The sequence below is a fragment of the Amblyomma mixtum genome, chromosome 1 (assembly GCF_055824585.1).
Source record: "Amblyomma mixtum isolate Tamu chromosome 1, ASM5582458v1, whole genome shotgun sequence".
NCBI classification, from domain to species: Eukaryota; Metazoa; Arthropoda; class Arachnida; order Ixodida; family Ixodidae; genus Amblyomma; species Amblyomma mixtum.
The window spans coordinates 86,032,277-86,059,309 of NC_143012.1; the positions used below are offsets into that span (position 1 = coordinate 86,032,277).

Consider the following 27,033-nt stretch of genomic DNA (forward strand, 5'->3'; position numbering starts at 1 on the left):
TTTGTTTAGAGTGACGTAACCGGAACTTCCGCTGCTGCACTTTCGGGTGTTCGGATGGTCGTTTCATGAGCACAAAAAGGCAGTCGAACGGGCTTTATTAAATGCAGACTCAATATTGAGTCGAAATATTTCGGAATCAGCATGTCTAATGTTTATGGAAGGAGTAAAAATTAAAACCGGGCAGCTTCATTTTCTTTTCACAACCCCTTTAAAGGCTTTAGCTTTAATAGATGATGCCATTTGCTAAGAAGACGACGAAGCCGTAGCGCGTGGGCGCTGGAGGCTCTCGTGCGCTCTCGTGTTCGAAGCCGTGCTGGGCTTCGTTCTCTCGACGGAATCCCATATGCTGTGGCTTCGGAGCACGCCCCCGGGATTGATCACGTAGTGTGCTTCCAGTGAAATCCCCACGGCCGCATCTGAAGATCCGGAGATCCTGGCAGAGAGCAAGAACTCTTGTTTCGAGAACGACCTCGCACGCTTTGTGCACGGGAGCGTGAGTACCAATGCTTCGTCCAAGCGCAGCTTAGGCCACTGTGGAAGAATTATATCTGCTTCATTTGGCATTACGGCAGCAAAAGATTTTTTGGGAGGCAAGCTGAAAGGGCGCTACTAGCATGGACGGTGCAGGTACCCACTACCCTTGGCGTTGGAGACTCGAACACTTGCTACGCGGGCTTCGCAGCGAACGCTCCTGCGCCGCGGATGAGCTCAAAGGATGCTGGCTAATTGAAGATATAGCCTCGTGGAACAAGGCGTTGCGGGCAACGAGGCTTGCGTTGACAGAATTCGAACCGGGCAAGCTCTCCCTGCGCTCTTACGACGACCGAATTGACCTGTGGGCGAGGTACCATGGCTCCGGCAATGACGACGATGGCGCTTTCCTCATCGCCTGGCTTCCTAGACAACATCCCTGCATCCGCGAGGTCCGTGTGCATGACCGACCACAAATTTACCGGCTCTCCTTCATCTCGTCTGTCATCGCTGGACCGGCGAATAACCTGCAAAGCGTTGTTATTCATACAAGCTATAGCTTTCTACCTGATTGCAGATTTCTTCAAGCCTTTGGCCCTCCGAAGTGCCTGCATCAGCTTGACCTCACCAACATTCTCGTCAGCGACGCCCTGGCGCCCGAGGTGGCTGATGTGCTGAGGGGAAACTGGCAGACTCTCTGCAGCGTCACACTGATCGGCAACCTTCTGTCTCGGGAGTCTGCAAGCACCCTGCTCCTCGCCCTAGTCGCGTGTGAACGGCTAGAGGAATTGGCCTTCCAGGACAGCACAGGGTCTTCCGCCTGCGACGCCATTGCTGGGGTCTTCAGGAGCAGCAGGCTTCTGCAGAAGCTTTCCTTGGTGGCTCTATGCGAGGCAGGTTGTCTATACTCTTTGACAAGTCTGTTTGGAGCGTTAGAAGGCATTCTATCATTTCAGCACCTGTCTTTGGAAAAGACATCAATTAGTGACACAATGGGAGAGGCATTGGCAACGTTCTTGATTGGCCATCATTCACTTCAAACTCTGTCGCTACTAGATTGCAGCCTTGATATCAGAGGTGCTACATGCATTGCGGAGGCATTATCTGCGAACTGCTCTTTGGAGCACCTCAATCTGCGCAACTGTTTCTTTGAAGCAGGAAATTTCAGCAAGTTGTGCGCGGCACTTCCTTTCAACACTAACTTGAGAAGCCTCGTTCTGCCGCCTATCAGCAGCATATTGCGAATTCTAGAAGACAAAAATTCTTCTCATGAGCTTCTCAGACCGGAGTGTCCTGGACGCGTCCAACTTTGCCTGCTTATAGTGCAGCCTTCGTTGGTGTCCGAAACCCTGGCACAGGCCCTCGGGTGCGCTGAAAAGGTGAGGATCTGGCACTGGGGGTTTCCTGGCAACCTCCTGTGCTCCGTGTATGCCTCGTTATCCTTGAATCACTCACTGCGCTCACTACACGTCAACTACCAGGCTGGCCCTGGCAATGATGACGCAACACAAGGAGCTCTCACCAGTGCGCTCTGTGCGGCACTCAAGGCATGTGGATGCCTACGGAGCTTTCGCTTAGACGTGCGCGGGGCTTACGATGGGAGCGAGGAGGAAGCGCCACTAATGACTAAGATCTTTAATGCCCTTATATGCAACCCACGCCTAAGGAAATTTACGTTGGTAACCTCTCGACTGACTTTGAAGACTGCTCAGTTGCTGTCGGGCCTGGTTGGCCAATTAAGGAGAAGCCTGGTTGAGCTGCGCATCGGGAGCACAGACAACATGTCTGACGCGGTTCTTGTCGCACTTCAAGAGATGATCATGAAGAATGTCTTCCTGTCGAGGGTTACTTTAAGGTACTCTGCCAGCAAAGACGTGGTGTCGGATTGTGCAGACATCGACGATGCTAAAGAGCAGAACTGGGGCCTGCTCAACAAGGCAGCGACATTCGTGATGTGCCCTGACGCAAGGCCTGCACCTTCGGCCAAAGATCCCTGGGCAACTGCCTTCGACGAACTGTGCGGCACCGCATCGCTGCTGGAACACCTGGTGTCGCTGTCTGGAAAATCCGAGCCCCAGGTGTCCATGGACTTGAAGAAGGCAAGGTGCTATCTGCATGAAAACTACATGATCTATGTTGGTGTTGTGCACGCGATGGTTCTCTGCGAGACTGGCGATGGCAGCACGCAGTTTGATGCACTAAATGTTGACTGCTGGCGCTCCATAGCACAGTACCTGAAACTGAGTGATGTGGTTTGATAACAGATTGCAAGGACATTGGAAGACCAGTGTGGTCTTGTTTGCTGTACGTGTGTGTGTGTGCCTTGTGTGCATATGCGTTCTTGACATTAAACGCATTGATGCACTTTCCGTGCCGTCGACCAAGACGGCAACCAGTGGACACCGTCAACTTCAAACGAAACCTCATTCTCTGGCTAAGCTTACTCCGAGGCTTTAGTGTCCAAGGGCGTCATAATGGCTTGACTGGACTACATGCCGGTGACAAGCATTGCATAAGATATTTGTCGTCGCTTTGAGCTCGCCAACTGCTAACGAAGATGATTCAGCTGTCGCTTCGAAGGCGATCAGTTGTTCGATATCGAGCCGGTCGAAATTGCCTCATTGGCCTATTTTCGACCCTTCAGATCCCTTCTTCCTCAACTGACGTGGTCAATTTTTTTCTATCGTGGCTCATTTCGCGTGCATCCTGATTTTTGTCTCTTTCTTTTTTCTCTTTAACGCGCGTTTCTTTCCTACTATGTGAGAAAATCCGATTTGGCACGCGCACGACGACGGCCCCGGCAGCTTGACGGGCCAATGGGGGGTTTCGGCTGCCCGGCTTAGTAGATTTCCAGCGCGGGTGATGGGGATGGATGTCGCTGGAACCCATATGAGAGGCAGCAGCGATTTTCATGCAACTCTGAGGGCCAGTTGCGCTCATGAAGTCTGATGCCTGGCGGATGCAGGCCTGGGTTCGTACTCGGGTTGAATCCATGAAATCCTGCTCTGAAGGCGGCGTAGAAACATTCAAAAGGTCTTCAGGTACATTGCGATGTGCCTACTGCAAATGAGGGTGTGTCATCCGGCTAGCAATGCGGCGGTTTCTGTTTACAGGGAAACCAGGACCTCGTGATGGGTTCCCCGTAGCCGGCCTCTGAAACTTAAACGATCTCCTGGGGAAGTGGCCCTTGACCAGCCGACTGTTATACCAGCTGTCGCAGGACGCTATAGGTAGGTGTGTTTAGTAGCTGCGAGTGCTAAAGCTCCAATGTTGGGGAATATCGACAAGTAAGCCGGGGTCATCTCTATCGCGTTACCGAGGGAATGACGACCCTTGTTAACAGCACACACACATTTATTGCACTGCCATAGCTCCAACCATGGTGCCGGCCACCAGGCAACTGCCCGCGCTCGTTCCCCGCCACCCCGTGCATTCACTCCAGTTCCCACACGGGGTGGTGACGCCATCTCTCGCGCCGGCACTCAACCACTATACACGACACACGGCCACCTGGATCGAGCGCGCGGCCGCGCGCGCGTGATCGAAGCGGTCATGCGCGACACCTCCCCTTCTTGAGAAGCTCACAGGCTAAGGCGTCGTGGTGGCCTTACAGTCCTTCCGTAGCGAGTTGTCTGCCTGGCCTCTTCGTAGTTCGTTGGGCGAGTTGAGCAAGAAGCAGGGTCAGGGTTCCCTTGGGGTGCTGCTTGCAAATGCGCTTCGGCGCGGCGTACATTTCCTACAGCTGTCTGCACAATAAAATATCTGGGTGCATCTACTGGTCTGACAATGGTTCCTTGACGCTGGGCTCCGTGCCTGATGAAAACCATTGTGCCTGGCTGCAAAAATGCTTTTTCCCTTGTCCTGTGCCGTGAGTTATAATTTGCTGCCTTTCTTTTCTTGATGACTTTGTTTCGTTGATGGTACTCCGTCCTGCACTGCCACTCTGGTACAAGTGCTTGGGGCAGTGTAGGAACAGTTGTTTTCAGTTTGCGGCCCATGAGGAGTTCAGCTGGTGAGTATCCCTCCGGTCCTGGTGTTGCTCTATGAGCAAGAAGGCCTTCAGCGATACTTTCTGACTTACAAAGTATGTTCTTTGCAGTCTGTACAGCTCTTTCAGCTTCCCCATTACTTTGAGCATAGTGAGGGCTGGAAGTTATGTGTTTCACACCCCACCTGCTCAGAAATTGTGCAAACTCTAGTGAAGTGAACTGTGGGCCATTATCTGACCGCAACACATCTGGGATGCCATAACGAGCAAATTGTTGGCTGAAGAAATTAGCAACCCGCTTGCTTTGCGTTCCATGTAGCTCTTCCAATTCGAAGAACTTTGAGTAGTAGTCAACTGCGGTGATGTAGTTTCTACCATCCAGGTGGAACAAGTCGGTGCCAACTGTTTGCCATGAGCGCTCTGGGAGGTCAGTCTGAAGGAGATGCTCGGTTGGTACTCGGCGGTGCTTGGTACAGGTTGGGCATCTGCTCACGAACACTTCAATGTCATGACTGATCCCTGGCCACCATGCAGCCTCACGTGCTCTGGATCGGCATCTAACTATGTCCTGATGTCCAGTATGCAGTCGTTCCAGAACTTCTTGGCGTAGACTTGGTGGAAAGACGAGCCTTGTTCCCCTAAGCAGCAGTCCATGCACGACAGACAACTCGTCAGCCACACTTGCATATTTCCGTACTTCCGGAGTCAATCCTTCTGTTTTAGGCCATTTGGTTTTACAGTAGTGCATAACCAATGAGACTGCAGCATCCTTTAAGAGCTCATCTCTGGTTCTCTCCAACATCTCAGCTGAGGCTGGCAGTTGTTCGACTGTCAGGAGCTCGTAGTCTTGAACAGCTGAGGCAAGGTCTCCACTTGAACAGTGTAGTGGCTTGCGTGATAGCACGTCTGTTGTGTGCATGTCTTTCCCGGTGTGTGTGAGATGGTGAAATCGTACTCGAGCACGCATGCGGAAACGTTGAAGTCTTGGAGTCATTTCATCAATACGCTTCGTTGTGAACAGAGACACTAATGGCTTGTGGTCGGTTTTGATGTGAAAGCGCAGTCCCAGAACATACATTCTGAAGCATTCACACACCCATGTTGTCGCAAGTGCTTCTTTTTCCACTTGTGCATACCTTTGCTCTGTCGATGTCATCGCTCGTGAGGCATATGCTACAGGCTGCCGCCTGCCTTCACTGTCTGTCTGGAGGAGTACGGCTCCTATGCCATAAGACGATGCGTCCGCTGATATGATCAAAGGCTTCTGTGGATCATAGTATGATAATACTGGAGTTGACATCAAGTCTTCCTTGATTGCTTCGAATGCTCTCTGTTGAACCTGGGACCAGTACCAACTCGCTTCACTGTGTAGCAGTTCTCGCAGTGGCTGGGTCTTCTCAGCCAGCTTTGGGAGAAATTTTGCCAGTTGATTAACCAGGAACGACCTTAGTTTGGCCGTGTTCTCTGGTGGTGGCATCCTCCTAATGGCTTCTGTCTTTTCTGGGTCAGCAATGATGCCATCACTGTTGAGAATGTGCCCAAGAAACATCACTCTTGATTTCCGGAATTCACTTGTCCGGATTCAATGTCATTCCAGCCTCCTTGAGGCGTCAGAGCACATCTGCGAGCTTGGCATCGTGGTCCCCCCTGTCTTTGCCGTACACGACTATGTCATCTTGGTGGCAAGCCTGCCCTGGTAGCCCTTCTAGAATGCGGAGCATTTCCCTCTGAAAAAATTCCGGCGCTGTGGCTATGCCAGAGGGTAGTCGTAAGAACTGAAATCTTCCAAATGGCATGACGAATGTGATTAGTTCTTGCGATTCTAGTGCAAGCGGTGTTTGCCAATAGCCGGCATTTGCATCCAGCTTGCTGAACATTTTGCATTCGCCAGTTTTGCCAGGTTCTCTTCGGCTGTGGGCATGATGACTCTCACTTATCACCTGCTGGTTTAGCTGCGTGTAATCTATGCAGATTCATATCTCGTTCTTCTTCTTAGCGATCACCATCGGTGCACACCATGCCGTTGCGTGATCAACTGGCACTCGTCGAGGCACGGCTATAGCATAAGGTGTAGCATTTGGCTGGAGTGTCACTTTGTATGCCGTCTTCATTTCACCTAGCCCAGTGAACAACGAGCGGAACTCTACTCTAGCCTCGGGTAGCTCACCATTTTGAGCAGGCCTTTGTTGAATGTTTGCATCCACAGCATCCAGGTGTGCTAGACATCTAAAGCACGTATGGCGGGTCGTCCCAGCAACGCCATTTGCAGACCTTCCACTACGAAAACTCTTTGACGAGTTGATTTGTTTCGCCAAGCAATGGTAGCATTGAGCATTTCCTCTTGACTTGATCAGCGTTCTGCCTGGTCCGAATAGTCTCTTGTCTGGCAGTTTAAGCTTCTCCATGCGGCTGTCCACATACTCTGAGGATGGGATGACAGTAACATCTGTGCTCCAGTATCGACCTTAAACTGGACGGGACTTCCATCAACAAATGCTCTGATGAACCCAAGGTTCCTGACCATCGATATTGTTGATCTCCCCAAGGAATACTTCCTCTGTATTAGCGGTGCCTCTCTTTGCAGTAGTATCTCCTCGTGCAGGCCGTCTCGATGACTGCTGGCGTGCAGACAAACACACTGTGGCAAAGTGACCGGTTTTTCCACAGTTATTGCACACTTTCCCCGATGCCGGGCACTGTTTCTTGAAGTGCTGTTGCGCACTGCCGCACTATTTGCACACTTTTTGGCCGGTTTCCTGTCCGCCTGAAGGCTTGGCTGCTTTCCGTGGCGCGTATTTGTACTTTGGTCATCCTTTCGGGCGTCGCAGCTCCTCAACTGCAGCGTTTTGTTCAGGCGTCTCGTTGTGAGCGCACCCACCCTTCCACCCTAGCAAGTGGCAGTTAATGGTTGATCGCGAGAGTTTGCTCACCCAATGAACGCTGCGGCCTATTGCAGCAGTTGTTGTGATTGTAGGAAGGATGAAAGGGAAAGTGCACAGGTCCATTGGCTCGGGCTGAGTCACAATCGCTGCCACATAAAGACAGAGGAGAGTTGAAAGATGTGAGAGGAAAGACTGAAAGAACAGACGCGCATCACAACAACCACGTCCGCCGAAGCGATGACGCCTGCTGTAACAATATACCCCCCCCCCCCCCCCGTTCCCCCCCGCCGCCCAAAAACCAGTTGCAGCTTCTGCGTGTCTACCACAGTGTTGTCAGTGCTAACGCATGCAGCCCACATCTCTCATCACCGCACGTACCTCAAAGCTCGATTCAGGCATCCACTGACCCAGGGAGCCAGTTATGCGCACTTCCTTAAAATCATCGGAAAAACGTTAATACCAACGCCAATGAACACAATGAATGCCGACGGCCTATGGCTTAATTAATAATAACAATAATTGATTATTGAGGAAATGAAGTGGCGCAGATCTGTCTCACATCTCCGTGGACACCTAATATTGCACAGCCCACGGGCGCCTTAAGCGTTTCGCCTCCATCGAAAAGTGGCCGCCGCGGTCGGGTTCGAACCCGGGTACTCCGGCTCGGTAGACGAGCGCCTTCTCCGCACTCAGCTATACGGAGCGTCTCCGTCCGGCACAGTACCCTACCAGTCGGGTTCCAGCGTTGTACACCAGGTGGCAGCACGAAAGTGAAAAAGGCGGTCTGAATTGGCTTCATAGCGACGCCAGATCATCACTGATAACGATATGAGCCCAGAGGTCTTGAAACAACATTTAATTAACGCAATTCCACAGCCTCTAAGCAGTGCAGCATCGCAGGGGTTAATACTCAGGTCGTGCCGTTGGTCCAAGAGCCCTCGCCCCAGGACGTGCTTGGCACGGCTCCATCAGCACTGCTCTCAGCAGCGGCCGCGTCGCCATTTCCCTCTCCCTGCCCTCCTTCTTGGGACTCGTTGCAAGACATGGCCGCTGCTGCTTCTGCAGCTTCCCGCCTGCGCTCTGCCCATTTCGCCTTTACCCACGGCTTCCTCAGTTTCTTCCGGACTGTGCGAGGCTTGGGATTTTTCGGACGAGTGCTTGGAGGAAGTACAACAGTGTCAATAACATTCTGTTCGTCCACCAACATTGGCCAAAGAAAGTACGACATGAAGCGACCGCATAACACATCGTAGTTTCTTCGCACGTCTCGCAGCTTTTCGCACTGACGGCAGTCCTGGTGGTCCAAGTGTGGTGCCAACTCTCGCTTGACAAGAGAGCAGAGCTTATCCTCCAAATCAGTCCTCGACTGGCAATCAGTGCAACGAATGCTCTCAATGTCCACTGCGTCGAGTATGTCGGACAGTTTCGGAAAGGAGGTATAGTCCTGCAGATAAAACCAGGAGCTTCCGAGCTCTCCATCCACAAAGCGATCCACGAGTCGCCCCAAACTTGCCATGGTTGTCTGAAAAAAACAAGAGTGGCCTCAAATTTTCCACTTTCACATAAAGCTCATCAGATGTATCGCAGCTTACCAACTTAATGACAAAGAGGTTAAAATCAAACAAGACAACAGAACAACGCGAAGAAAAAGAAAACCATGCAGTGCCTACTTGCTGTTGATAGAAGGGACATTCCACTGACTTTAAAATAGAAGTAAAACTTGCGAAAAAGTAAATCAATGCGCATTTTTTTTTTTTATGGTAGGCCAATGTTACCTTTGAAAAATGCACTCTTGTATTTAGTGAACAGTACCTGCAGACAGAACAACCATACATTTTCCTTTCCTGCTATTAACAAGGTTTTCACTTCAATATTAGGTACTCTTCTGACACCACGTGCTGACATACACAGTGGCAGAGTGCGCTGCTAAACTTTGTCAGTTTTAACCAGCATATATCAAACCACAATATCCTCGTGGTAAGCAACAAGGCACATTTGCATCCAAATACACAGAAGTAGCCTCTTATATTTTGGGTGTTTCAATAAACACTTTCAGAAATTTACAATTACGGCGCTCGGACAAACATCTTTTCAGGAAAAATCTAAGCTGTGATGAACATGAGTGACATCGAAAATCATGCTGAACTGCAAGCTAATCAGGTAAATTTTACCAACGTTTTAATTAGTACAGCTTTGAGGTTAGTTTATCGTCTTTGCAGCCGTGGAACCAATGAGCCGCATCACTTTTTAAAACAAAGACACTGTCACTCTGAAACCCTCTACCCTGCGGAGACCTTATGCTTCTTTCTGCACAAAACCGAAAAACAACGCAAAAAGGTGCGCATAAAGTTCACTATAAACATAACATCCACTGGAGACATGTTTCAATGCAAACTGCACCCAATTCAAACCACCTGCGTCATTAGGTATACAGCGGCGTGCACTTTCTTTTCTTTACACGCATGGTGCAGGAGAATGGATTCATCATCGCAGCCTCTATAGTGGTCACTTTCAAGAGCATTACATTTATGCAACCATGATGCCACACTAAAGCACTATGCAAAAAAGTATTTGCCGACACAATACACCACTTCCTTTGTTATGAATTTGCAGAGGCCTACAATCCGCAACAACTACCCTTGGCAACAGAGCAAAGCGCCCAGAGCCGAAACTCGCCCTCTCTTCCTGCACAGTGAAATACATTTTCAGGCTGCAACTAATACTTTGCGCTTAAAATAGAGTATATGCTGGTGATACCGGTGATTTGAGGCATATTTCTGACGTAGTAACTGCAGTTTCAGCGTTAGAGAGTCGCAACACAAAAATTTTTCTGATCCCAGCAAATTTTTTTAGGCACCTGCGGTAAAGAGATGCTTCCATCGATGACGCGATTTTTATCAGCAACGAAACAAAGCAACCACGCAGTGAGAAATGGGCCATGTGGCTACACAACAGCTGAATGGCTGGTAGACTGACACAGCTGCAGATGCTTCGGCCCTGCAGCATTATCTTCATTGCCAAGAAAAGTTGTCACGGAGTACAAACAGACAGAATGCTGGGGGGGAGATGCGGTGTGGAGAGACAAACAACCTTCACAAAGCGAATAGCCATGATGCACTTCCAAGCCGGCTCTGTTTGTCTCCACTTGCTTCTCCTCACTTCCGCAATAGCTGAGTTACTGAAACACCCTACGGCTGCGCTTGACTTCATGTTGCTATGCATGTTGTCAAACCAAAACAAGCTCATGCGCTGCACAAGTAGCCAACTGCATTCACGCATCGTTTTTTTATCACAGCTTCCATTTGCTGCAGTGGAGGATAGCAAACTGGATGGCAAACAACCTCCTTGCCTTTCGTCTTCCACTCTCTCTCTCACCACCAATACCGTTATTAAGCTGAAAGCCCTTAAAGGCTCATACTGTCATCCGTTAACAAAGCGTGTCACACGCGTGTAACTTGAGAACTAAAAAAGATAAAAGAAAACCAATGGTTGCTTCAGATAAAGGAGGAAAAAATAAACCTAGAAGCCAAGATTAATGACTGTAGATTAATTAATTAATTATAGGCAAAAGTGTTGAAAATGCGTCGAATTAGCGCAGACGTCAATATAGCTACGGGAACAGTGTGACGTCACACCCACTGGAAGTCGTCACGGCATAGTGAAAATTGTCACAAAATGGTTGGAACAATGCCGTATTTGTGTCAAATTAGATGAAAAAATGTGTAATTAAGTGTAATTAACACTTACAATCCCCAAAAGATGTACAATTTGGGTGTCGGTATAGCCACGAGGACGGTGTGACGTCACATCCACCGGAAGTCGTCACGGCACAGTGTCCTCGGCTTTCGCCTCTCAACACTTTAGTTGCCAAAGTGTCCTCGCAGTTTTTAACGTCCTCACTGCCCCGCGTAAGGCAGCAGGCTGAGGTGTGTTCAGGCAAAGCGTTAGTGCCCACCTCATTTGGCGGCAGCATGGGAGGCAGGCGGCTACTCTCCGCCTGGAAATCTGCGGGCACACCCAACACGCCCACGCTGAAGAACACCTCAAACGTAGGAAGGGTGCCCACTTCTTCAACCTCAGGGTCTCCCGGTGGTCTCTCCAGGCCATGAATGTCGTGCAGAACTGAAAGGGAGAGAGGGGTAAATTTTGAACCAGATACACCCATGTATGGCGCGTATATCCGTAAACGAGCACTCATTTTTAGTACAACCATATTATTAACCCTATGATGGGCACTGAGCTCCCTTGGACGTCTTGCGGACGTCCTAAACGTCCAAAGGACATCCATGGTAGTTTTAATGTCCATTGGGAAGCAGTCAAGTGAGCAAGCTGCTCGGCGCGAGGCCGCACGCACCGTTCGTCACGGCCTGCCACTCCTGGCGCTCGTAGGCGTCCAGGTTGGGCATGATGGTCCGCTGCAATGGCTGGGCGTACTGGGCAATGGCCTTGTTCAGGGCCTTGCCCTGGGCAGGTGCGTAGCTGGAGTTGGAGGAGCGGCCGTTCAGGAACAGGTGGCGCATCCGCTGGTACAGCCGCAGGCAGTTCTCTCGGTCCAACTTCTGGCCCTCGCCCTGCAGTGCATTTTCGCAATTCAATGCCCGGCGCCACTCCTGGCATCGGTGTACTTTGTGTTTCAGGCAATTTTGCACGGTACAATGGCCCCTGTACATTACAGATACAGTTATACTGAAGATGAACTGAAGTTTGACTGTATGAATATATGCATTACTTAACTCTAATGAGCAAGAGGCCGTTTTCACACAAAACAGAATGTTCTTCGGCTAGAAAAGAACAACACTACCGAAGGCACTTAAGGAACTTGCATGCAAGTAATGCGAAAGCATTCCAGTGCATCTGTACTGGTCAACATTTCATATTTTCCCACCTTTGATAACATCACACCATTTTGACCGACTGCGAGTTTTACTACGCCACTTTTTGGGGGATGCCGGATTGTCGTGTTGATGAACCATCTAATGCTGTCGTACTGAAATACGATGTACAGGTGTTGCCACCACAGATTTTTTTGAAGAGCAGTTTGTGGTGATATCAAGGTACCTTTTGTTGGCGTATATCAGTAAGGCAAGGGTACACCATCAGTCACTATTAAAAAGCTTACTTCTCAAGTCCTTTTCGGTGCTCACATTGCCAGCTTTTATCGAGCAGCACAAAAATAAAAATTTCCATTATGCAATGCAATTTTCACAGCAATAAATCCATACTTTGCTGCCAAACAAACCTGACAGTCGCAATGAACAAACGTCTCTATTTTTTCAAAATGAAAATATGCTCTCATATGTCAAAAAGCCATCCTTGGAATTCTTTTAAACCGGGATTTATTGAAGTTTGCAAAAACAAGCATTTTACCACTGCATGCAGTTTTTCATTACACGCAGTCTTTGCATCAAGTCACGAGGGTATTAACATTACACCTGCTGTAATGCGATGAGCACTAGCTGTTCTTTCTTGTGCTGCATCTGCCATGCATAACTGCTGCATCTAACTGCTGTATCTGCCATGCATAAATTTGTGAAGATTGCATTTCCCTTTTGGGAGCCCTCACGTGAGGTGCTAGGCACGAGCTGTGCGCAGAGGCTGGACATGTGATAGTGGCTCTGTGCCCAATGGGCCATAAAACTCTCTTGGATGTCCTGTGGACATTTAGGACGTCCATGAGACGTCCAAGAGAGTTCCAGTGCCCATTGGGCAGAGTGGCACCCCACACCTGCCTTCTGGTTGCGCTCGGATGCACAGACGCTGGATAATCTCGGCAACTACTATGTTTGAGCCGGGAAAATTTATAACAGCTAGCACTGTAAAAATCGGGCATGAACCGTATAGAAGATATATTTGTCTTCAACGCTCTTTCTCGATACTTTTTGTGTATTGGTAGTTGGTATTGCTTGCTAAAAATGAAAGTATTGCAGTATTAGCACCAAAAATATATTTTTAGTGTATCATATTTTAATGATACTAGATACTAAAAAAAATAAAATGTGCCGCACATTTTGAAGCCACTAAGTAAGACACTGGGCCAGCGGTGCTCGCTCGGATGGTAGCATACTCAGAAAAGGAATGAAGTGCAATTAGAAAGCGACAATGTGCCAATGCTGTTAACCCGGCCAGTCTTCTTTCATCCTACATTTGCTGTTTGGCAGGTAGATGACGTATACCGTGCGCTTCGGCACACTCGGTCATAGAAGGGACTAGGAGACGGGCTCTGCGTTGTGGCAGAAACAGCACCCCTATTTCTTATTTCAGGTTGCGGTGGGTGCAAACAGAAATGGACAACTTTTGCCGACATGCTCAGGAGTTCGTAGCACATTTGTGGTTAACTTTTTCAGCCCAATAAAGTTCACAGATGGGTCAGTGGGGTCATGGGCACTGGCAGCATCATATGCATCAGCTGGAGCATCCCCTTCTCTCGAAGAAACCATAGTTCTCAAGAGGCACAAGTGAAATTTCAGTTTCTTAACTGTAATGCCACGATCCTCGATTCGACCTGGCTATATCCATTTATTACGACTGCACTAAAAACTTCTCACAATCTTTCATCTTCCCCACAGAGTGACAAACCACAAACAATTCAATCGGATACAGAGCGACGTTTTTCTTGTTACTCACATCTGCCATCTCCACTTCATTTACAAATGCCGCTATTCTCTCAAGGGGGGCGAGGGTCTTAAAACTAACTCTTTTATTTATGGCTACAATCTCATGAAATTTTACACACAGATGCTTTTTGCTTATGGTTTGGTTTGGTTTATTGGAGTTTAACGTCCCAAAGCAACTCAGGCTATGAGATACGCCGTAGTGAAGGGCTCCGGAAATTTCGACCACCTGGGGTTCTTTACCGCGCACTGACATCGCACAGCACACGGGCCTCTAGAATTTCGCCTTCATCAAAATTCGGCTGCCACGGCCGGGATCGAACCCTCGTATTTCAGGTCAGCAGCCAAGCGCCGTAACGACTGAGCAACTGCGGCGGGGCTGATTTCAAATATGTAATCATATTTGAGCTGGTGGTCTTAAATCCTACAAAGTGTAGAATGTAACTAGGTAATTTCTTGCGCAGCTTTAGTGAACTTTCTCATTGCATTTTGTTGCTTTTATTTACATGAATTGATAGCCAGAGAGTTCCCATACCCAGTGACATTCTTCGTTTTTCTCTAAAGGCATGTCATCCTGGCATACTATGTCGAGAGTAAAAGGTCGCAATATTTTACACTGCAACTCGTTAAGCTAACTGTAAACTGCTATTAATATGTGGCCTCAACAAAAAAGTAAGAATGTCATCGGGTATGAGAATTCGCTGGCTATCAATTCACGTAATTAAAAGCAAAAAAATGCAATGAGAAAGTTCATTAAAGCCGTGTAAGAAATTACCTAATTACTCTAGAATTTAAGATAACTTTTTATCTAAGACCACCAGCTCAATTATGGCTACTTTTTTGGAATCAGAAGAGAAAAACACATCTGTGTGCAATATTTCATGAGATTCTAGCCACAAATAAAAAGGTCAGTTTTAACCCTTTCAGGCGCCATTTTTTGTTTTCACTGAAATCATTTTTTTTTTCACCTAAGTAGTATATTCAGGCCTCAAGAAAGGCAATTTGTTAGTTTTCGAACGTGAAATACCAGCAGGTCAGTTCTTACAACAATGTGGAGAATTCTGTACAAAGTGTCAGATTTGTTAGAAATAATAACATCGAAATGTTCTCGTGTGTCAGGTAAACACCCTAGGGATCGTGGAATCGCTTTGTGTTTCGAAGATGCACATTACTTTCGAAATTTTGCAAAAACAATCGATGTTTTCACTCGCGGCAAAATCTGTCTGAACAAAAACGGCGGACAAAGTGCTACCTAGCTCACTCTTATGTGAAATATTATCTACTGCATTCGCTACATGGTACAAAAACGCGACTTATTTGCAACAAGAAGGGTGCTCCGTTTGACTGAAATAATGAAATCACTGTTAAGTGCTCCAGTCTCTCAGAAAAAGCTGTAAGTTTGCCGCTTACACAATTGTGTACAAAGCGCCTGAAAGGGTTAAGACCCTCGTCCCCCCTTAAAGCCATGGCAGAACACTTTGTGCGAAACAAGCACACAGCTCCGTGCAAGGAACAAACAGGACCAACCTTGCACAGCTTCAGCGCAGCCTCCCTCTGCGTTGACGTGGTGATCAAGCGGCAGACGCGCCGGTACACATCCAACCGCCGGTCCATCGCCGACGTCTGACAGCGGCGGTCCCTGGCCACTTTGGCGCCGGGCGACGCGTCATACTTTTTCAAGTCGGCCACCGTCACTTCGTCCTTCTCTACCAGCTGCTTGAGCCGCTTGTAGCGCGCTGACACCGAGCTGGGTGTCCGCCAGGGCATATCTCTGGCGACCTGCAGATATACGCATCACACTAAACCGCCCGAAGCAGCAGTGAAGCATGATAACAATGCACAGATTTTAACGACACAAGGCCGGCAGGGCAAGATAACAGGCCATCCGTCACCTTAAGGCCTCCCTTTCAATGTCAACACCATCATCAGCCTAACTACGCCCACTTCAGAGCAAAGGTCTCTCCCATGTCTCTCCAGTTAACCCTGTCCTCTGCCAGTTGCCGCCACTGTATCCCCACAAACTTCTTAATCTCATCTGCCCACCTCACTTTCTGCCGCCCCCTGCTACACTTGCCTTCTCTTGGAATCCACTCCATTAACCCTTCAGGACCTGCGGTTATCTTGCCTTCGCTTTACATGCCCTGCCCAAGCCCACTTCTTCCTCTTGATTTCAACTAGGATGTCCTTAACTCACGAAATAAACGTGGGTTAAGGCCTCATTTTGGTAGTTAGTAATCAAAAAGTGATTATTCTAGCTTATGGAAGAAAAAACTTGACCACGTGTAGGCAAGCCCAATTCTAACAGCCTTGTTTACAACAAATGCTTGCTTAGTACAACCAAAACAAATTTATGTGACCATCACAATCGGCATTTATGTGATTATCACAATCCACATTTGGACATATTCCGCGTTCCATCACTCTTATATGCTTACTACATAAATATCGTCATAGCACCAGGCCATCTCCCTTGCCCCTCGAAGAGCCTTCACGCATTTCACGCCGCCTACATAATCAGTACAGTATTAAACGCATTTACGGAAGAACCCTAGCCTTCAATTCGTCTGCACTTCCACGTGCCATTATTCTTTGGAATGATCTTCCCAACTGTATCGCATCTATCGGCAACCACCAATCATTTCAAGACCAGCTGCGCAAACATTTTCTTTAACGACATTGTGTCTTGTTTCAGGTTGTTCTGTGTCCTTGGTTCCCTTTTCTTCTCGTTGGTATTGTATTAAGTTTTGGTTTCTTGTGCAATTTCAACCATTAGTATATTTTTTATGGCTACTGCTTTTTCTTTCGATGTGTACTGGGCACATGCGATGCATTCTTGCTACTATTTTAATTTTTGTTGCTCGCGGTGATGTATGTCTTGTAGTTACGTTTTGCCCTGTATATTTATAATTGTGTTTACTTTTTGCCTTGTATCACGCGTTGTTTTTAACTCACTGTTCCTATTTGCTTAATCTATTGTTTTTGCCCCCCTTACTCAATGCCCTTCTGGGCCCTGTAAGGTATTTTGAATAAATAAATAAATAAATGAGTGTCAATTATAACGAACATCTGTGGGTATGGGACTTGGTTCCTGCAAGCAGACAACAACCACAAACTTGTGGAAGACGGAGGTACGAGCATTGAAAGCTCAACCAGAGAATCAGAACTGCATCAGGGCACAACCTGATGAACATATGTGAAAAATGTGGGTAGCGAAACAGAAAGACGCCAACAAGCCCTGCCACTTGTGTGCATCGCCACCATAGACTGCTTCGATGGCAGCGTATGGCTTGCCTGCATATGGAAGAAACCTGCAAGGAATGAGCACAATGTTTACACATGGAATACGCTAGCTGCGTTTCGTCTGCCCAAACACAGGCCTGCATTTTTATGGCAGGCAGCAACAGAAGAGACCGTACCGCACCACAACCAAACAATGAGAAACCATGAGAACGTCTCTTTCTTTTTCGCAAAAAGGCCCAGAAATGCACTGCGCAAGCGAGACTGCTAATCCAAGAGTCACCCATAACTCCACTCCCGTAGGCAGAACAAGGTGGGAGATGTTCTCTTAAATAGCTGCCACCTGAACTGCCTTGTGCATTCTCTAGAGTTGCTATCACAACGGACATGTTAGACACTCTCAGCTCTCCTGCTGGAGGCAGAATCACTAGGGAAGCCCTCATTACCGGCTTCGGGAAAGGTGATGTAAGAGCCCCTCCTAAACTGTTCCCTTGCTTCACTGACTCATTAGTTCTTAAAAACCATTTCTTGATTGCAGTGACACTGGCACAGTTCTTACAGATGGCTCCTTCTCATAAAAGGTTCTGTATAACATATATGCACCTTACCATTGAATAATTGCAATACTTCTGGGGAGGCCGCCGTGGTGACTCAATGGTTTTCCTGCTCGACTGCTGGCATGAAAGGTGCAGTTTCAATCCCGGCACCCAAAGGGCGCTAAACCATGGGACGTCCAAGGGATGTTCAGTGCCCATTGGGTCGTGGTAGTCACATTTCGATTGAGGCAGGCTGCTAGAGGCCCGTGTTCTGTGCAATGTCAGTGCACATTAGAGAATCCCAAGTGCTCAAAATTATGCTATGATGTCCCTACGATGTCCCTCACTACGATGTCCCTCAAAGCCTGAGTCGCTTCGGGACGTTACTCCCCATAAACCAAACACGATATTTTACGCCAGCTGAGCATAAGACCCCCATCTTAGCCCAACACACGGAGTAAGATAGGCAGGAGTGCCGACTACGCAGATGAGAGGGGATCAGTTTTGCTACATCCGAGAAAACTTGATGGACAACGGAGAGATGGTGCTGGTACTTAGGCTTGGCAGTCACTGGAAAAATTTTTAGAGTAGCACGATCTCCCTCTCCCTGCCATAAGATTTGAAAGGCATATGCCCAGACAACCACTGATATCCATATGATGTCCACAAATAATCACAATGTCCGATATCACTTGCGGATATCCCAGCAACATCCAGACATTTTTTGACGGTCAAACGTCAGTAAAAGGATATTCACAAGATATCGTTGTGAAGACATTTTTTTTTTCCGCAGTGCTTGCATTTACTTGCAGCTTTATCCAAGATTCTGCTGTCTTTTGTTCTAAATCTGAAGGGTCACATCTGCTGCACATGACAAAAGCGCGCCACTTGAGAACGTATATTCCCGGGTCTAAGTCTGAACGAACCTCAGCCGGGTTGAGAATTGATAGAAATGTTTAAGAGAATAAAATTATTTACAAAACTCTAAGTCCGGGGCAACTCAAAGTGCAAGAAAGTTTTCCCTGCACCGGGACGTCGAGCTGTCGCGCGATTGTCCTGCATCACGGAGATTTCAGATTGAGGCGCCAGCTATGGGCAGAAAGTAAATACTTTCTGTTCGTTATTCCCTTGTTATTTCCGGACCGCTGAAATGTGATGGTTGTTTCAGCTTTTTCTGAAACAGTCATGTCAGCATTTTTGTTATTGCATATATTTTACTCAATTTGTAATTTGTACGCAGCCAAACTAGCCACCGCAGCCGAACTCTCCAAAAACGCTGTCCCAAATGCCGCCGTCGTCGCCATCGTAATTTTTCAAGCATGACGAATTTAATGCCGCGCTCAAAGCTGTTGCGTAGAAAATACAAACAAAATGGTAAGGTATTTGTGCGAACTTAAGACGGATAATTATTTTTAATTTTTACACTTTCAGTTATTAAACTCAGAAACTGAATTCAGTACGCAATCTAGGGGCATGTGCTGTAAATGCGGGACCACCGTGGCCTGTACAGCACCTGGCTTGCCTGGCCTGTATGCCTGTAGTTCGTCCATTGCTTCCCGAAGCCAGCGGCAGCACCTGTTAGAGGCAACTGCTTGTTTCCTGATTTTGGTCTTTGTACGCATTTCTCGCCATGCCGAAAATGAAACACAAATCGTGGCGAGTTCGTGCTGGTATCAGAATAGCTCAGAAATCATTTTCACTGCTGGAAGATAGCGGGAATGTGACGGAGCGGCGCGAGCCGTCAACGAGAGTTCTGCTTGAAAATGCGTGTGATCATGGCGCATCACCCAGTTGCGAATCTGCTTTTGTTGGACATTGAGAGCAGCAGTCTAGTGCACCCAGTGCTGATCTAAGCCTTCCATCTAGTTCTGTAGTGACGGTGCACACGAAACACAAGAGGCCTGTGTTGTTGTTGTGTTGTGTTTCCACTGATTCATCTAAGTTAGTGACTGAGCGTTGCAACAATTAGAACAGTGAAGACAGTACTGTGGATACAAAGTATTGAAATATCTGACATTGCAGCGACTAGAAAAGTAACAAATCTTGTGTATACAGCGTGTCGGCATTGTGTGTGACTGAACATGGAAGTTACCTGAACAGTGGCAAATTTTGTATATTCTTCACAGTGTGTGACATAAGTTATGTAACCCTGTAATCCCAACAGTCTTCTTTATAAAGTGCTGCTTCTACCTGGTTTGCCGCCGCGGTGGCTCAGTGGCTATGGTGCTCGGCTGCTGGCCCGAAAGACGCGGGTTCGATCACAGCCGCGGCGGTTGAATTTCTTTGGAGGAGAAATTCTAGAGGCCCGTGTACTGTGCGATGTCAGTGCATGTTAAAGAACCCCAGGTGGTCGAAATTTCTGGCGCCCTCCAGTACGGCGTCTCTCATAGCCTTAGTCGCTTTGGGACGTTAAACCCCATAAACCAACCATCTACCTGGTTTATCTTTCTTGGGCATGTCAGCACTTGTTCAGTCATTTCCTTCGCTGGCTTGATGAAGATGTCTTTGTTGTGTTTTGCTTTTATGTAGTCACATATACTACTTTCCCTCACTTAATGTTGCCATATTGCTCCCATTTTGCCTTGTAGTAATGTTGCTCAGCTGGATTCTGTGTAGCGACAGGCTACTTCCTTTCCAATTTTTTTGCTTTTAATGCTGCACGAACATGATTACCAAATGCTGCCAAGTTTTTCTGCCTACCCAGGGTTTCTCTGACATTCTCCCAAGGCAGCTATTACAAGCACTTTTGTCTGTCTTTGACTTCTGCAAGTACTTTCCTCGTCATTGTTTCATTACATTGGTGTTTCAGTTCAAAGTCCTTCGGCTTGAACCACTTGATCCTCCTCAGTGCCCTCGTTTTTTTCTCTTTAACATCTTTCCTATTTGAACTAACATACATAATAAGTGGCCTGTGTTAGTGGACAGGATGCAGTCACCTTGTGCACACAGCAGTCTAGCTTTCCAGGTGAGGACCTGCTCTTTTCACTTGGTCAAAGGTTTATAATAAGGGAGCAATTACTCATTGGCATCCACCTATGTGCAGCCATACGGCTACAAAGGAAAGCTATACAGCTTTCTCAGAAACTTCGTAGTTAAAGAAAAATTCGTCCTGGTCCGGGGTTCGAACCCGGGACCACCGCTACACCGGAGCAGTCACTCTACCAACTGAGCTAACCGGGACGGCAAGCTTATGGTAGGGCGAGAGCGAATTGATCAATAACTCAAAGTGGGAACAGTGTTGGTCAAATGTTTTAGGGGAATCCCCCAAGGTGGAGTAAATTTGTAATAAGGGAGTAATTACTCATTGGCATCCACCCAAGCACTGCCATACGGCTACAAAGGAAAGCTATTTTTCTTTAACTACGAAGTTTCTGAGAAAGCTGTATAGCTTTCCTTTGTAGCCGTATGGCAGCGCTTGGGTGGGTGCCAATGAGTAATTACTCCCTTATTACAAATTTACTCCACCTTGGGGGATTCCCCTAAAACATTTGACCAACACGGTCAAAGGTTTAACTGTGAAATCAAGGCAAAAACTGTGAAATTAATATTCTTTTTGCCACCATTGTTTTTTTTTCTAATTTAATCATCTTCTTCAAGCACTTTTTGATGCCTTGTTGCCTCCAATGTGTTCTATTAAGGTGGCCCCTGATAACAGGTGCTCTCATCATCCCAGAAGGGTTCTTTTCTGCTGTTCCTTGTTCATATTTGTGGCATTAACTCTGACCACGTGTGTAACTTCTCTAATATCCAACCTTACCATGATTAACCCAGCAGTCTTGTGCAGTACTTAAGTCTTTTGCTCCCTTATATGGGCATGATGACTCCCACTCCAGAAGATATTGTGGGGAAGGACAAAAAGAATTGATAAGCACAATTGACAGTAACATCAAAACACTCACTCATGATTCTGCCTTATGATTAGTTTTCTGTTGTGGAGGAATGGGCCATGGGCTGTTGCCACTTGTATAAGTTGCATCCTACAATGCTATTTTTATGTTTCAGATGTCATTCGCAATAGTTGAATTTACTGAAAGTATAGAGGAAAGTCGGAGTTGTCCCCTCAACTTGGACCGATCGTGACATGTGCGTTTGGCCAGGCGGCAAAGCCGATAAGATAAACAAGCTTGTCAGATTGTCGGCAGAGCCACAAGAGAATTGGGCACAACATCCAGTGCAAGTGAAAGGAGTCTTTTGTAAGTTCTTGAATGATTCATTACTGGTGGTCTCAAGTTATTAAAGTTTAATGCTACTTCAGACAAACCACTGCAAATGCATGTAATAACCTGTGCGAGTGGGATTAATCATGGAACCGAGGAAAAAAAATATGCACAAACTGGTGTGTGCAATACTATTCTGCAACTACTCATTACTAACCGACCATAATAAGCTTACAGTCGTGCTCACCAGTACTATCATTTCAGCAATGTGTCTAGACAGTAAATTAGCTGCATTTGGCTCCTGTGTTGAGAAATTTCTCTAACAGTGTTCCTTTCTTTTAAGTCTCACACGAGAATGCAAGAAAGAATGGGCCTTGAAAAATCACACTTCACGCTTGACCTTGCTACAAGTGATGACGAGCTGCCAAGAAGGCCCGTACAGAAACCAAGGCGCCTCTTGGATTCAGACTCTGATGAGTCACCACCGTGGGCAAAAAAGTCCAAGAAGCAGGCACCATCCGCACGGCCACATTATCCTATCCCACCATTGCAGCACATCAGGTGAGTGTAGATCACTTAAGGGGGGACGACGGTCTTAAAACTGACCTTTGTATTTATGGCTCGAATCTCATGCAATTTTGCACACAGATGTGTTTTTCTCTTCCGATTCCAAATATGTAGTCATAATTGAGCTGGTGGTCTTAGATCAAAAGTTATCTTGAATTCTAGAGTAACTAGGTAATTTCTTACACGGCTTTAATGAACTTTCTCACTGCATTTTGTTGCTTTTAATTACATGAATTGACAGCCAGTGAATTCTCATACCCGATGACATTCTTACTTTTTTTGTTTAGGCCACGTATAAATAGCAATTTACAATTAGGTTAGCGAGTTGCAGTGTCAAATACTGGGACCTTTTACTCTCGACATAGTACATCAGGATGACATGCCTTTAGAGAAAAACGAAGAATGTCACCGGGTATGGGAACTCTCTATCAATTCATGCAATTAAAAGCAACAAAATGCAATGAGAAAGTTCATTAAAGCTGCGTAAGAAATTGCCTAATCACATTCTAGACTTTGTAAGATCTAAGACCACCAGCTCAATTATGACTACATTTTTGGAATCAGAAGAGAAAAATGCATCCGTTAGCAAAAATTCATGAGATTCTAGCCATAAATAAAAAGGTTAGTTTTAGGACCCTCGTCCCCCCTTAATATATCTGGTGCACAAACAGTTCTAATCAAGGTAACAGCAGAGTTACGTGTAAAATCAAGACTAGAACAAATACTGCTCATGGCAGAAATACTGCTTTTTGACTTCTTTCAACCAGTTGCAGCTGCGACCAATCTGGGACGTGGAATAGATGAAACAGCTGCAGCCCAAAGACCTGGTATGTTTGTGGCTAGAAACATTATTGCCTTAAAAACTTACACAACGTAATCATTTCAGGTGATAATGTAAAACCCTGCGTAGTCGTCACGGCTCTAGCTGGTGATATCATGCACTGACATTTACAAGGAACCGGAAACGAGAGCAGCAGCAACTGGTGCACTTATGCAGGCTCTAGAGGACAGTCAAGCTGCTGGAAGGGTGCCGCTCTATGCGACTGACCTGCTATGGCTCGTTTCACCTGTCCTCGCAACACCAGGCTGTGGTAGCCTTGCAAGCCTCGTGGCACGGGGAAAACGAATGCGGCACTCTGATAACTTTAGGAGTGACTCTAGCTATTTCTACAGAGACAATAGCGAGAAGAGGAAAACATCCACAAAGCCATGTCGACGAGCAAAGGGGAGCAGACAGAGATTACAGTTCAAGGTAGAGCACCTGCGGTCATGCGCTGGGCTTTAGTGTAGCAAAATCGTGCCTGCCAACTGCACTGCCGCATTCAGGGTCGGCGGTCCTGCCCACGTTACTCAGCAGTACAGCCAGAGCACGAAGCACAAATGAACGAAATTTGCATTCGAGATAAGCGTTTTTCACCAGATTTAGGCACACTGTTGTCGAGAGGGCAGAGCATTCCCGACTTGCAGTCAGGATTCACGCGCAAGGTTAGAATAATCTTTGCTGCTTCAGCTGCTTTTTTGGTGGCTCTACTGGATATCTGCAGTATCCTCACCCCTGCCCCAGCATCCCAAAGGTCATCGAAACTCCCCTGGACGTCCCATGGACATCCAAAACGTCCACAGGACATCCGAGGGAGTTTATTGCCCACTGGGATCACTTACATCGGACCAGCATCCAGAGCCATGTTTCTCCACCAGCTTCACCAGGGTCTGGTCCTCCCAGGGAGTGTACGGCCCCATGATCACTTCGTATGAAAAGAAGTTGAGGTAGTGCTCCCGGCACTGATTGTTTGTCCGGCCCGGCAGGAGGCTGGCCACCTGGGACAGAATTACAACGCCTAGATGACACAGACAGCTCTGTCCACTGCGATGGTAGAACAGCCATCCTCCTCCTCATCAGCCTGTGGTCACGTCATCATCATCATCATCAGCTTGACTACGCCCACTGCAGGGCAAAGGCCTCCCCCATGTCTCTCCAATTAACCCTGTCCATTGCCAGCTGCGGCCACCATATCTAAGCAAACTTCTTAATCTCATCCGCCCACCTAACTTTCTGCCGTCCCCTGCTACGCTTGCCTTCTCGTGGAATCCACTCCGTTACCCTTAAGGACCAGCTGTTGTCCTCCCTTCGCATTACATGCCCTGCCCAAGCCCACTTCTTCCTCTTGATTTCGACTAGTATGTCATTAACCTGCGTTTGTTCCCTCACCTACTATGCCCTCTTCCGATCTCTTACTGTTACAGCTGTCATTTTTCTTTCCCATAGCTCGCTGCGTTGTCCTTAACTTAAGCTGAACCCTCTTTGTTAGCCTCTACGTTTCTGCCTTATAGGTGAGTACCGGTTAATATGCAGCTATTGTATACTTTTCTCTTAAGGGATATTGGTATGTAGCCTAGCAATTTTTCCAACTCCAACACAAGGGGAGCAAGGCGAGGAAAGGAGAGGGGAAGGGGTCCAAAGTACTGTAAAAACACAGTAGACTCCCATTAAAACAAACTCAGTTAAGACCAATTCCCGGATATAATGAACCTGAGAACATTTGGTTCGTTTCTCATAGACTCAGTGTGAAAGAAAAAATTTCACTCACGGCTACGTGCTTTGCATGCCATCCGGTTAAGACGAACTTACGCAGTGACTACGAATGAAACAGCAGTTGCAGAATGTCCGCGTGTCACTCTCAAAGCAAACATTGATAAAAAAATGAAACAGCTTGCCCACGCAAGCCTTCAAAGGTGCGGGGAAGCTCTCTTGCAGTGATGTGCTCATATAGCGGGGACATGTTCTTCTGGGGTGAGGGGAAGGGTAGCCACACGCAAGATCTTGGCTTGGCGCGCATTGAGAGCCGTGTGTTGCCTCCGGCATATGAAGAGACGTTTACGTGTAGAGTGTACCTGCTAGCTGACTTTAGGCTTATCGGGACCCAAAGCTGACCAAAACGTGCCACGAGATTACGATAGAAATGAGAAGATCTAGCCTCATATCTTGCCAGTGGAATGCGAAACCATTTATTTCACATCTGTCGCAGCTTTTGTTGCGCCTTGTGTGTGCTTTTGTGTCAGTTTCTTCGCAATTGTCGGTCCATCAGTGGCCATACTCGGTCTGCGAGCTACAGCAGCAGATATCTACTATGCTATGATGGTGCCGACATTTGCGTAGATCGTACTCTTTTCCAGTTCTTGATTTCAATTCTCTATCTAGGTTACCGTCTAGAAGCTAGATTTCTCACAACCCGATGGTGAATTTGTGATGTCACAAGATCGAATGACCTCTCTCGACCAACCATAAATTTAATTTCCACCTGCCACAGCGGGAAGGTTGCGATGACATCACAAGCTTACGTGGCATCTCCTGACCAATCAGGGCAGGTTGCGATGGCGTCGCAAGGGCCCATCACATCTCTCGACCGATCAGCGAATTTTGTGACACCGGACTTTGGCGGAGTTTTTGTTTGACGACAACTCTAATGCTCTCGCATTAAAGGGCAACAGCATAGGTTTTAGAAAACGATGAGCTTAAAATGGTTGCATGTGTGATACTTCCAGGTCAAGCACGCAAAGTCCTTTTGGGCCAGCATTTGAAATGGTGACGTAATCGCTGATTAAAATCGCGACGGCCTTCAAGCTTCTCCGCAGCGCACAACGCCAAGTGGGGGACGCATGATGACGTCATCGAAGGTATCGGTACACTTCCAACACATAAACGCCTTCTTTGAAAGAAAAAAACCACCACCTTCGAAGGCAAAGCACGCCAAACGTTGTTTGGCAGCATCCAACAACGCACTGAGTATGGCTGACGGCAGCGGTTATTTCAAATCATATCTTCCGTGACGTCACACTGAACTTCTCCTCATGCCTCCGGTGCTTTGAGGAGAAGCGCAAAATTCTGTCGTCGATTACGTGACTATTTTAAATGCTAGTACAAAAAAACTTGGCATGCTTTACCTACAGCCTATATAGATTTGAGTTCTTAAATATTGCAAGATTCTCAAAAAGTGGTGCAGCTGCCTTTTAAAAAAAAAAGGGCAACAAGTCTTGCCTTGCTCCAGTTTTCACATCCATACACCTTGACGGCCACCAGGAGCATCATGTCCTCTTCCGCCGCCCAGCGGCCGCGCAGCAGGTGTGGGTCGAGGGACCGCTGGTAGCGATTCATCAGCTGCCTCTTGGACCGGCCACGCATGATTTCCGCCACCTGCGGACAGTCAATGGCACGGATCAAATGGAGTGCAGAAAGAGTATCTCCATGGCCAAGGTTCACCGACTACACATGACAGTTCAGGGTCAGACATTTAAATGCGGTGCAGGTGACAACTACATAGTACAACATATTCAAGAAAACTTTGCGCAGAATAACACAAGACGGAGGGAGAGACACGTACACACACACGAGCGCAAACTTGCAACTGTATTCTCAGAAACGATACATCGCCTTAAGAAGGAGAAAGGGCGCAAGCGTACAATATCCAGTATTGTACAATATATTGTACAATATACATGGTCTGTTCTGAAAGTAGTAGGACTGATTTTTTTAAACAAAGTGTATTCAAGTGAATAGTACAACCGATTACAATTTTTCAAGGTAGC

At 47.3% G+C, this 27,033-nt stretch overlaps 2 protein-coding genes and 1 long non-coding RNA gene across 3 annotated transcripts in view; 2 read left to right on the forward strand and 1 right to left on the reverse strand.

Moving 5' to 3' along the window:
• The window catches only part of LOC149367099 (uncharacterized), a 434,438-nt gene that overhangs the window by 280,459 nt on the left and 126,946 nt on the right, over window positions 1-27,033 (forward strand). The window lies entirely within an intron of this gene.
• Window positions 34-14,634, forward strand: LOC149367105 (uncharacterized). Its single transcript, XM_089554152.1, has one exon. It carries the CDS (start codon window positions 615-617, stop codon window positions 2,727-2,729), a length of 2,115 nt encoding a protein of 704 aa, XP_089410278.1. The 5' UTR covers window positions 34-614; the 3' UTR covers window positions 2,730-14,634.
• Window positions 8,182-27,033, reverse strand: part of LOC149367106 (uncharacterized) — a 50,963-nt gene continuing 32,111 nt past the window's right edge. The window contains exons 7-12 of the mRNA XM_089554143.1: window positions 26,486-26,641; window positions 24,112-24,267; window positions 15,480-15,731; window positions 11,696-11,912; window positions 11,297-11,463; window positions 8,182-8,863 (exon numbers count right to left, since the gene is read on the reverse strand). Of these exons, the coding sequence (XP_089410269.1) occupies window positions 8,252-8,863; window positions 11,297-11,463; window positions 11,696-11,912; window positions 15,480-15,731; window positions 24,112-24,267; window positions 26,486-26,641 (1,560 nt within the window). The 3' untranslated portion in view covers window positions 8,182-8,251. The remainder of the gene's footprint in view (window positions 8,864-11,296; window positions 11,464-11,695; window positions 11,913-15,479; window positions 15,732-24,111; window positions 24,268-26,485; window positions 26,642-27,033) is intronic.

Bases quoted from the DNA above. Each gene is read 5' to 3' on its own strand.
- LOC149367105 (XM_089554152.1), top strand. From the start codon at position 615: ATGGACGGTGCAGGTACCCACTACCCTTGGCGTTGGAGACTCGAACAC.